The sequence below is a fragment of the Cervus elaphus genome, chromosome 5, assembly GCF_910594005.1.
Source record: "Cervus elaphus chromosome 5, mCerEla1.1, whole genome shotgun sequence".
NCBI classification, from domain to species: Eukaryota; Metazoa; Chordata; class Mammalia; order Artiodactyla; family Cervidae; genus Cervus; species Cervus elaphus.
In genome coordinates, this window is record NC_057819.1 from 4,621,813 (window position 1) to 4,634,099 (window position 12,287).

At 49.0% G+C, this 12,287-nt stretch overlaps 1 protein-coding gene across 8 annotated transcripts in view; it reads right to left on the minus strand.

Annotated features, from left to right (window-relative positions):
- The window catches only part of EMID1 (EMI domain containing 1), a 39,371-nt gene that overhangs the window by 9,508 nt on the left and 17,576 nt on the right, over window positions 1–12,287 (minus strand). For 5 of the 8 annotated variants that reach the window (XR_006340982.1, XM_043901430.1, XM_043901431.1 and 2 more), the window contains exons 7-14: window positions 12,071–12,121; window positions 11,902–11,991; window positions 10,980–11,126; window positions 9,773–9,862; window positions 9,604–9,656; window positions 9,055–9,117; window positions 8,910–8,954; window positions 499–543 (exon numbers count right to left, since the gene is read on the minus strand). Coding sequence is in view for 7 of the 8 variants with exons in the window: in XM_043901430.1 (XP_043757365.1) it covers window positions 499–543; window positions 8,910–8,954; window positions 9,055–9,117; window positions 9,604–9,656; window positions 9,773–9,862; window positions 10,980–11,126; window positions 11,902–11,991; window positions 12,071–12,121 (584 nt within the window). In the remaining variant the exon portion in view is untranslated. The remainder of the gene's footprint in view (window positions 1–498; window positions 544–8,909; window positions 8,955–9,054; window positions 9,118–9,603; window positions 9,657–9,772; window positions 9,863–10,979; window positions 11,127–11,901; window positions 11,992–12,070; window positions 12,122–12,287) is intronic. The other 3 variants (XM_043901433.1, XM_043901434.1, XM_043901432.1) reach the window with 1 other exon arrangement.

Genomic DNA, 12,287 nt, shown 5'->3' on the forward strand with positions numbered 1-12,287 from the left:
CCATCCCTTTTACCAAAGGGCTCCTGTGTACCTCGGCGTTTCTGCACCTCCCTTCCTGTGCTTCATGGCTTTCCTAAGGCCTTCTGGCCCCCTCTTCTGTGTGGATGTTGTTTTCTTGCTTCCCTTTCTTTTGCAGACAGGGGAGCAGAAGCCAAAGCCCTTGCTGGGAAGTGCTATGGCGGCAGGGCATGCAGTCTGGACTGGGTCAGCCCAAATGGCCCAGGAGGAAGCGGCAGGGTCACCCCGGCCTGCAAAGGCCGCAGAGAGAAGACAGAAACAGGGCGGAAGACAGAGAGTGTAGGTCTGCTGATAAGGCCGGCCCTGCCCACTGGGGAGGGGCAGGCTGCGGGGAGGGGGCAGGGGCTGAGAACTGGCGAGGCTCTGACCAGGGAGACCAGGTTGCAAAGGGGATTTGGATGGGCTGCCCCCACCCCGTATAATCTCCTGAGTGTCCAGGGCAGGGGGGCAGCGGGACGTCAGCGCTGGGCTAGAGCTTACCCAGTGGCTCTTCTCACCAGGGTCTCCTTTGGGGCCAGGTTCTCCCTGCGAGGAGAGAGAGAGGTAGGAGCAGTGAGAGAGGGAAGGAAAGAGGGCTTGGGGGTTGTGGGGAGAGAGAGAGAGGCTGAGCTAGGCTGAGAGAGATAGGGAGTAGCTTGTTTGGACTAACACAAGATAAAAATGCAAAAAAACCCAACTGTTCGAAGGCAATGGAAAGTGATAAAGAATAGCCAGTAACTGAAGGATATCTGACCTTAGAAAGAAGGGAACCACACTGGATAACATCCATGCTTATGGTTTTTCCTCTGAGGGCTCATCCCAGGCCCCTCTGCCTGGCAAATGGCTCAAGCGGGAAGCTTTGGTCTTCCTGGCCTGAGGAGTCAGAGGCTGGGGTTGAGACCGCAAAGGAGGAGGAAATTGAGGGGAAGATACTGGAAAGCAGAGAGCCACAGCAGGGAAGCAAAGTCAGTAGAGACTCTCTCCTCTAATCCTTGGATGGTCCGCAAACTGCCCATCCTAAAGTCATGAAGCTGAGGGCTTGCCCTCAGCTAGAGCAAAAGTCAACACTCATCAGAGGATGATTCTCTTCACTATGACATCTACATTGTCCAATATGCAATACAAAATTATTAGACATGTGAAGAAACCAAAAAATCTGACCCATCCTCAACAGAAAAATCAGTCCGTAGAAACAGATCCATAGGCAACCCAGATATTTGAATTACTAGACATGGAGTTGAAAATATCTGTGACACAAACTGTTGGGTGTAAAATAGGCTTAAGAATGTATTGTAAAACACAGCAAATATAGCCTATATTTTGTAATAACTATAAATGGAAAGTAACCTTTAAAAATTGTATTAAGTTTAAAAATTTTTGATAAAATAGAATAAAATCATTTTTAAATTAAAAAAAATCTGTGACAAATATGTTAAAGAATCTAGTGGAATTGATATAATGGGTGATAAGATAACAAATTTCAGAAGGGATGTGAAAATTATAAAGAAGAATCAGATGGAAATCCTAGAAATGAAAATAATATTTGAAATAAAAAATTCATTAGCTGGGATTAACTGAAGATGGGCCATAACAGAAGAGAGAATCAATTAACTTGACAACGGGTCAATGCAACAATTCTAACTGAAGCACAAAGAGAGGAAAGACTTTTTTTTGAAAATTGACAGAGCCTCAGTGACTCACGGGAGCCTCACTTAAGCATAACTGGAGTCCCAGAGGAAAGAAGCAAGGGCAGAAACAGGAAAAACATTTGAAGACACATCAACCAGTTTTTTTTTTTCCAAGTGTGATTGAAGATGAAAACAAAACAGATTTCTGGTTTCTGGTCCAGCATATAAAGAGCTTAGAAGTCACCATTCTGTCCTCACAATAAGTAAGGAGCTGAACAAACTGAAAAATCAACAGTTCTTCTTTGAGCCGTCAAAGATGTAAGGTCACCTGGCAAGCTGCTGCCTACACCTCCCCACCCCCATCCCAAGCTGCAGAGACAGACAGACAGGTGGGCCGCAGCTGAGTGGAGCAAGAGCCTTCCTGAGAACCCAGTGCCAGGCTGGTGAAACCTAAAAGTAATTGCCAAAATGCTGGAGGCTCAGTGTGGACAAGTCCCAGAGCTGAAAATTTCAGGGGACCCAGTCTCTGGGTGGGGCTGATGGTGGAGTTGGCGGGGTGGCAGAAGCTTTCATGAGTTTTACCTCCAGGAGCTCTAGCTGGTCCTCACAGTGAACCCTGGAGAAAAATCCCCTCCTGTTTTTTTTTTTTTTTTTCTGGGAGAGGGGAGAGGAACCATCTTGAAACACCCCAGAGCATTCAGTTCTTCTTAACAAGGCCTGCCCAAAGGAGAAACTACTTTTCCAGAGCCTGACTGACTGGTCTTATCTGTCCCTGATTAACATGGGAGTAGGGAAATACCCAACTTTAGCCAATTTTAGCCTTTGACATGGGAGAAGGGAAATACCCCAATGCCAGCCCGCTCTGGCCATCTTGTTCCACGTAAAGGGGAGAAACCAAAATAAAATTGAGAAGCACTTGTGAGGTTCACCGCCCAGGGGCACAGGCTCAACGAAACCCTGAGACCTAACAATACAACCACAGAGCACTTCCTCCCGACCCCTCACCATTGCCTTACTAAAGGCCTGCTTGCTGCAGAGGCTTGTTCCCGTTGCTGTTTAGTCGCTAAGTTGTATCTGACTCTTCTGCGACCCCATGGACTATAACCCGCCAGGATCCTCTGTCCTGGGATTTCACAAGCAAGAATACTGGAGTGGGTAGCCATTTCCCTCCTCCAGGAGATCCACCCGACCCAGGGATCAAACCACGTCTCCTGCATTGCAGGTGGATTCTTTACCACTGAGCCACCGGGGAAGCCCACATCATATCCACCTTTCAACAAAAAATTTACAAGATGTACTACAAGGCAAAAAACACAGTTTTAAGAGGCTGAATAAATATCATAACTGGAGTCAGATAGGCTATGTATGTTGGAATTATCAGATAGGCTTAAAAAAAACGCAAATATACAAAAAAAAAAAAAAACCGCAAATATACAGAAGGAAAACTGCTATGATTAATACCAAGGGCTTGCATGGGAAAAATAGACAACATTTAAGAACAGATGGCTAATATAAGCAGAGAAATGGAAATTCTAAAAGCCAAAGAGAAACACTAGAATTCAGCTGAAGGCCCTCTTTATAAGGTCAGTTAGCTGAGGACAACCACATTCTTCCCAGGCCTCTTAATAAATACTCCTACCCCAGCAAAGGCCCTTCTTGCTGGTATCAGAGACCATGGTCCAGAAACAGAAATCCAACAGAATTTCAGCCTTTAGTCTCCCAGATCACACCTTCCCTGAAGTTCTACCTAGAACAGGAAAAAAATCACGAGAACGCTACCTCAGTCTGCTCAGTCTGCTGGCCAGGAGTCTTAGGCTCCTCAGTCTGCTGGCCAGGATTTCATGCTCCCTTAAAGCATCTTTAAGGGAAGGACAGCGTGACAGGGGAGGAGCACGGGAGAGAGTCAAAGGTGCTGACCAGTTCTGTTTCTTAAGCTTTTTGTGTTGGACACATGGGCCTAAGATCTAATATTATTTAGATTTTTCCTGTTAAAAGTATTTTGGTACAGTAGATGAGAATCCGCCTGCCAATGCAGGGGACACAGGTTCAATCTCTAGTCCGGGAAGACCCCATACCGTGGAGCAGCACAACTGCTGAAACCAGTGTGTTCTAGAGACCAACAGCCACAGCTACTGAAGCCCGTGCACCCAGAGCCTGTGTTCCACGAGAGAAGCCACTGCAGCAAGCAGCCTGTGCGCTGCGGTGAAGAGCAGCCCCGCTCACCGCAACTAGAGAAAAGCTCGCATAGCCACAGAGACCCAGCGCAACCAAAAATAAAAATCAATCAATTAATTAAAATATTTTTCATTCTTCTCAAGCTCACATGGAACATTCACCAAGGCAAACCACATTCTGGCCCATAAAATATATCTCAACAAATTAAAAAGAATAAACATCATACATTGGGCTTCCCTGATAGTTGGTAGAGAATCTGCCTGCAATGCAGGGGACCCCTGTTCGATTCCTGGTTTGGGAAGATCCCCTGGAGAAGGGAAAGGCTACCCACTCCAGTATTTTGGTCTGGAGAATTCCATGGACCGTATAGTCCATGGGGCTGCAAAGAGTCAGGCACAAGTAAGCGACTTTCACTTTCACTTTCCAGCATCATACAATATATGCTCTTAGACCATAGTGGAATTAAACTGGAAATCCCTAACAAAGGTAACTGGAGGGACTTCCCTGACGGTCCAGTGGTTAGGACTCCGCACTTGCACTACAGAAGGCGTGCGTTCCATCCCTGGTTGGGGAACAAAGGTCCCATAACACGGCACAGCCAAAAAGAAAAGAAAAGGATAATTAGAAACTCCCCAGTACTTGGAGATTAAACAGATTTCTAAATGACACACGGGCCAAGGAATAAATCTCAAGAGAAATTTTAACATACTCTGAACTACATGAGAATAAAACTGCTACTTAGCAAAATTTGTGAGAGACTGAAAACAGTGCTCAAAAGAAAACTTAACTATAAAGGTACAGTAGTCAAGACACTGTGGTATTGGCGAACAGTTAAATAGGTCAATGGAACAGAATAGATAGCCCAGAAACAGAATCACATAAATACTGTCGACTGAGCTTAGACAAAGGAGCAAAGGCAACACAATGGAATAAAGATAGGCGCTTCCCTGGTGGTCCAGTGGCTAAGATTCCACACTCCCAATGCAGGGGGCCAGGTTCAATCCCTGCTCAGGGAGCTAGATCTCACATGCAGCGACTCAAGAGTTTGCATGCGGCAGCTAAAGATCCTGCATGTTGCAACAAAGATGGAAGAGCCCATGGACCACAATTAAGATCAGCCTAATTAATTAACTAATTTTAAAAAACTGGTTAAAAAATGCAAAAACATGAATCTAGACACAGATCTCATATTCTTAACAAAAATCAACTCAAAATGTATCACAGACCTAAATGTAAAATGCAAAACTATAAAATTCCCAGAAGATAACATAGGAGAGAACCTAGGTGACCTTGAGTTTGATGATGGCTTTTTAAATGCAATGCCAGAAGCACAATCCATGAAAGGAATCATTGATAAACTGGACTTCATTAAAACTACAAACTTTTATTCTGCAAAAGCGAGTGTCAAGGTAATTAGAAGACAAGTTATAGACTCAGAGCAAATACTTGCAAAAGATATACCTGATAAGGGCTTCCCAGGTGGCGCTAGTGGTAAAGAACCCGCCTGCCAGTGCAGGAGACAAAAGAGATGCTGGTTTGATTCCTGGGTAGGGAAGATCCCCTGGAGGAGGGCATGGCAACCCACTCCAGTATTCTTAACTGGAGAATCCCCAAGGACAGAGGAGCCTGGTGGGCTACAGTCCACGGGGTTGCCAAGAGTTGGACCCAACTGAGGCGACTGAACACACAGGCATACCTGATAAAGGTGTATAAAGGTATATCTTTGTATATCCAAAAAATACAAAGAACTCTTAAAAATTCAACAGGAAGAAGACAACCTAATTTAAAAAGTTCTTGCACAGGAAAGGAAACCATCAACAAAATGAAAAGGCAACCTATGAAATCAGAGAAAATACGTGCAAACGACATATCCGATAAGGAGTTAATATCTGAAACATATAAGGAACTTATACAACTCAATAGCAAAACCCCAAATAAGCCGATTTAAAAACGGGCGAAGGACATGGATAGACAGTTTTGCAAAGAAGACATATAAGTGGCCAAGGGGTGAAAAGATGCTCATCATCAGGAAAAGGCACCTGCTGGGACGTCTGTTATCAAGAAGATGAGAGATAATGAATGCTGGTGAGAGTTCAGAAAGAGGGGAGCCTTTGAATACTGCTAGTGGAAATGTAAACTGGAAATGTAAAATGTAAACTTCAACCATTATGGAAAACAGTATGGAGGTTCCTCAAGAAATTAACAGTAGGGTATCCATCCAAAGAAAAGGAAACCACTGTCTTGAAGAGGTACGTTCACTGCAGTATGTTTCATGATGGCCAGGATATGGAAAGAATATCCTGCATCCTGCATCCACCGATGGATGAATGGATAAATACAACGTGCGGTATTTACACACACACACAATGGAATATTATTCAGCCTTTAAAAGCGGGGGGAAATCCTGCTGTTTGTGACAACACGGATGAATGTGGAGGGCATTATGCTAAGAAAATAGGCCAGACAGAGGAAGACAAACACCGTATGGTGTCACTTATATGTGGAATCCGAAAAACAACCAAAAACATTGAAGTCAGAGAAACAGTGGAACGGTGGTTGCCAGGGACTGGGTTTGGGGGAGGGAGGGAATGGAAAAAGGTTGGTGAAAGGATGCAAACTTTTAGTTATAAGATGACTAAGTTTTTTTTTTTTTTTTTTCTTTTGGCTGAGCCATGGGGATTGAGGGATCTCATTCCCTCAACTAGAGACTGAACCTGGGACGTGGCAGTGAAAGTGCTGAATCCTAATTGCTGGACTGCCAGGGAGCTCCCCGATGACTAAATTCTAACCTAAGGATCTAATATATAGTATGGTGACCAGAATGAATTGAAATTTACTAAGAGTCTATCTCAAGTATTCTCAACACGCACACATACACAGTGTTTCTTACAAGAAAACATTTTTCATAAAACTAAACTTACTTTTATCATATGATCCAGCAGTTGCATTCATTGATATTTAACCAAAGTAACTGAAAACTTACATCCACACAAAGACCTACACCTAGATGTTTATAGCAGCTTTATTCACTATTGCCAAAACTTGGAAGCAACCAAGATGTCCTTCAGTAGGTGAATGGATAAATGAACTGTGGCACATACGATGTAATATTATTCAGACCAAGAGAACTAAAAGGAGCTATCAATCCATGAAAAGACAAGCTAGAACCTGTAATATGTATTACTAAGTGAAAGAGGCCAATCTGAAAAGGTTACATACTGCATGGTTCCAGCTATATGACATTTTAGAAAAAGCAAAAACATATGAGACGGTTAAAAGATTAGTGGTTGCCAGGTGTTATAGGGGAGGGAGGGATAAGTAGGCAAAGCATAGAGGATTTTAAGGGCAGTGAAATATTCTATATGATACTATGATGGTGTATACACATCACAATACATCTAACAATGTCTGTAGACTGTACAACACCAAGAATGAACCCTAATGTAAACTATGGACTTTGGGTGATGATGACATGACAATCTGGGTTCATCAACTGCATCGAATGTACCACTGTGATGTGAGATGTCGGTGGTGGGGGAGGCTATCCACGTGTGGGAACAGGGACAATATGGGAACTCTCTGTACTTTCTACTCTATTTCGCTGTGAACTCAAAAAATGCTGTAAAAAAGAATTGTATTCACTAAACAAAATAACCAACAAAAGCAAGACCCAGAAACCTTACAGACCCAGGAATTTCAGCCAACCCAAAGCAGAATAAACACAAAAAAATCACACCCAACCACACCATGATCAATCTGATGAAAACCAAGGGTAAAGAGAAAAGTCTTAAATGCCAAAGGAAAAAAAAAAGACATATTATGCACTGGGGAAAAACAGTAGGAACAACAGCCAGTTTCTCATGAGAAATTATAATGGTCTACGTAAACCAGAAGACCACGGAACAATATCTTTACAGTACTAAAGGGGGAGGAAACTGCCAACCTATCATTTCATAGCCAGTGAAAATAACTTCCAAAAATTAAGGTTAAATAGAGACAGTTTTAGATAAACAAAAGCAGTGAGGATTTGTTGCCAGCAGACACACATTACAAGAAAGGCTAAAGGATGTTCTTTAGGCTGAAGAGAGATGATACTGTATGAAAATCTGAATCTAAAGGAAGGTATGGACAGTATCAGAGATGACAAACACATTATTAGATGTAAAAGACTTTCTTTTTTTTCATTTTTTAAACTTCTTTAAAAGTCAACTGGTTGTTTAAAGCAATGACGACAGTGTATTGCGGGCTTAAAACAAATACAGAAGTGTAATACGTGACAGCCACAGCACAAGGACAGAAGGGGGTGAATTATACATTTGTAATGTTCTCACTTATACACGGAAAGGTATCATAATTCAAGTAAATGGTGCTAAGTCAAGGACACATTTTGTTATCCTTAGAGCAACCACAGAAGAATAACACAAAGAGGTATAATAAAAACATCATTAGCGGAGATAACACAGAGTTGTAAACAATTCTCAATCCAAGAGAAGATAGGAAAAGAAGAGGGAAAAAAGAAGTCAAGGACAGATTGGAGAAACAGAACACAAGCAGCAAGATGGTTGACTTAAACCAAACCGTATCAGTAGCGATGAGATGTGTGCTCAGTCACTCAGTCGAGTCCAACTCTTTGTGACCCCGTGGACTGTAGCCCGCCAGGCTCCTCTGTCCATGGGATTCTCCAGGCAAGAATACTGGAGTGGGTTGCCATTTCCTTCTCCAGGGGATCTTCCCGACCCAGGGATCGAACCCGGGTCTCCCGCATTGCAGGCAGACTCTTTACTGTCTGAGCCACTGGGGAAGACAAACTAAAGGGAGAAATAGACAAATCCACAACCAGAGTTGGAGAGACAGAGAAAGAGAGCACTAGAGAGTCAGAGAGAAGGACACACAAAGGGCAGACGGAGAAAGAGGTCCAGAGACACAGAGCCAGAGCAAGGGAGATGGAAGTGGCTGACGGGACCCTGACATGGGGGGAGAATGGAGCTAGAGCTCACGCTGGACCAGCCCAGGAGGGTCGGGGGCTCGGCCCCAGCGGACGGAGCCACGGCAGGGGTCTGGGCCTGTGGGCTCCTGGAGAGGTGCTGCTGGGCGAGCCGCGTCACTTACCCGCTGCCCCATGGAGCCTTGGGGGCCGGGCTCCCCTTGCAGTCCCTGCAGGAGGGAGGACAGGAATGGAGTGAGCTGTCAGAGGTCTGATCCGGGGCGCCCAGGACTCCCCAGAACCCTCCACCTGGGCTGCCTCAATACTCACTCTCTCGCCCTTCTCTCCAGGGTGGCCGGAGGTTCCTTTGGGTCCAGTGGGGCCTGGGGGTCCCTGAGCAACAAGACAGGGCCTCAGCCTTGTACCAGGGCAGGGTGGAGTGGGCAGGAACTTGGGGTGCAGAGGGGCAGGGGAGGGTTCCCCAGCTTGGCCTGGGCCTCTGGGCCCTTCACCACACAGCCGGCGGCCTGCCCGGAGCGGGGAGTTGACACAGGTCAGTGTTCAGAGTTATGGTGGAGTCAGGCAGTCCCCACTTTGATCTGGAAGCTGCCAGGTGCTGGCCACAGCCCTAGGGCAAGAATCTCCACCTCCTTTCTTGTCCTAGGGTGATAACAACACCTGTTCCTTGCCATGTGGACTGAATAAGATTCATGGAAAGTAGTTTGCACATTAAGTGCTCCATAGCAGCTCGAGTGAATGAATGAAGGATAGAGGAATGGATGGTGGATGGATGAGTGGGTGGGTGGATAGGTGAGAGGATGGGTGGGTTAGGTCAGGGGTGGACGGACAGATGAGTGGAGAACTTGGAGAAATGCTCACCATATGTCCAGGACTCCCAGGAATCCCCATGGGACCAGGAAGTCCAGGAGGACCTGGAATCAGACAGCATGTCCTCAGGTTCCAAACAGTACAGCACCAGGAAGTTCCACCCTCAGCTCCCTCCTCATGGCCAGCCCTACCCCTTACCCCAGGCCTGGACTCAACTTACCCATGGGTCCTGGGGGGCCTGGGGGCCCAGCCGGTCCCTGGGGCCAGTGGCTGCTGGTCTCAGTGAAGGTGTTGGACAGAAACGGGTCCCCTGGGGGAGAAAGGACGATGAGCAAGCAGGGCAGAGCTGCACGGGGCGGTGTGAGGCAGACAGTTTCAACCTGTCTCTTCTGCCAAGCCAGCTTTAACTGCTGTGCCCCCTGTGGGGCAGTCTGTAGGCTGTGGCTGGGGCCGCCGTAACCTGCGCCAAGGTGGGTGGTGGGGGAAGCGCAGGTTACCCAGGACCAGGCTGCAGGGAGACCTGGGTTCTAACTGCCACAGTCTAGCTGCTGACATCCAGCAAGATTCCACCTCTCTGAACCTGGACTGTCACAGGTCTGATGGGAATAATAATGAAAGCTACCGTTAAAAAAAGAAATTATTTGGCTACACTGGGTCTTTGTTGCCATGTGCGAAATCTTAGCTGTGGCATGTGGGATCTAGTCCCCTGACCAGGGATTGAAGCTGGGCCTCTGCACTCTGAGAGTGCAGAGACTCAGCCACCTGGCCCTCCAGGGAAGTCGAGGAAGCTACCATCTTTGACGCCGGCTTTGTGCCCAGCTTCTGTGCACTGGTGTCATAGAGCCCTGGGACCCAGCACCGTCACAGTCTCCACGGTACAGATGAGGAAACCGAGGCTTGGTGGAGGGGGAACGAATGAATGGTGCCTGGTCTCACAGCAAAGGTAAGATGCGGATGGGGTTGAACCTGGCACTGTAAACACCGACCCCAGCAGCAGGCATGCCGGTCAGATTTCAAAGGAGAAGGAGGCACGGCAGGACCCAGCTGGGCAGAAGGGGCCAGGCCTCTCTGAGTGCTGGGGCAGGGCTGTGGCCTTGGGAGTTCAGGGCTGACGTCCTGCTGCCAGGCCTTGAGCTTCCCGGAGCTCTGCGGGCTGGATCCTGGCCAGCTCCGAGGCTTGGTGGGAGGGCCTGACGCCGGTGGTTCCCAGCAGAGGCTGTGGAGGCTGCAAGGATCTGAAGCCAGCCTCTCGGGCCCTGGCTGTGTAATCTCCCCGCTCTGGCCCTTGGTCTTCCTCCTCTGTGACAACGGTGCCCATTGGAGGGGTGGCCCAAGGGCAAGCCTGGTATACAGAAGCTGCCCAGCAGATGGTCACGCCAGCCTCACCCCACCGCCAGCTGGACCTGCTGTGACCCCAAGCGACTCACCATGCTGGGAGATCCGGGTGTAGGGTGGTCCAACAGGGGCTGGGGGCCCAGGGGGGCCAGGAGGGCCTGGGGGCCCTGGAGGTCCCCTCTCTCCGGGGATGCCCACAGCTCCCGCTTGGCCAGGGCTCCCTGGGGGGCCCTGCAGACCTGCAATGGAACCAGGGTTTGGTGGGTGTGCTGGAGGCAGGGAGGCTCGGGATGGCTGCAAGGGGGAGGGAGGGGGGCCTCCTGGGGCAGTGGGTACAGAGGGTGCCAGGGGCCACAAGCAGGGCAGCTCCCGTCACTGACTCCCCGGCCGTCATTAGGACAGTGGACACTTGGTACACAGTAGGTGCTGAGCAGATGCTGATTTCCAGAATGTCCTCTCTCTTCCAGGCTTTTGCACGAGCTGCTCCCTCTCTTGGTCCTCCCTTTATGTGGCCTGGCGTGCATTTCAGGTCATCCTAGGCCTCATCTAAGGTGTCGCTCTCACTGGGAAGCCCTTCCCATCCCCCACCCCACCCAGGCAGGGTCTGGGCTTCCTTCCCTGGGGCTCCCATACCAGCCACGGCCCCCACAAGAACCCTGGTCCCGTGGAGGGGGGCACTGCTGTTCCTCCTCTGCCCAGGCCCACCCTCCCTGGCCTCCCTCACCTGGGAACCCCAGGAGGGCAGGGTCTGGTCTGACCCACCCCCACGCGTCCAGCTTCAAGCTGGGAATAGTAGAGCAGGTGGATGGGCCAAGTGAATGCAAAAGCAGGTTGCAGGGGGCCCAGGCGTTAGTGGCGGGTGGTGGGCACCTTTGGAGAAGGGGTAAGTCAGGAGATGGGTGAGCGGAAGGGGCCCAGGCCACCTCTGCTACATCAGGGTGGGGAAGGCAGGCCCCAGTCCGGGCCCTCCTGCGAGGAGGCGCTGCTAGAAGGGGCAATGCTGTGGGCACTCACCTGGTGGGCCTCTCATCCCCATCGGGCCCCGGCTGCCAGGGTCTCCCTTGGGGCCAGCGGGCCCAGGAAGCCCCGGGGCACCAACTCGATCTGGGGGGAGAAAAGGCAACAGCTGGACAGCTCCGGCCTTGCTCAGCCCCGCCCCGGCCACGCCCACACCAGCACCTACCATCTCGAGGGAGCAGAGGGGGCCTCTGGTTTTCTCTGGTTCCCGGCAGCCCTGGGGTGGGGGGTTAGGCGGGGGTTAGTGTTACCCAGAGTTTCTGCCCCAGCTCCACCAGCTGCCAGGTCTCCCTGGACCCCAGCGCTCAGGGGCCCCTGGAGACACATTGGCGAGCTGGGAAGACAGGCCCGCATGGGGGTCAAGCTGGGAGCCAGTGGCAGCG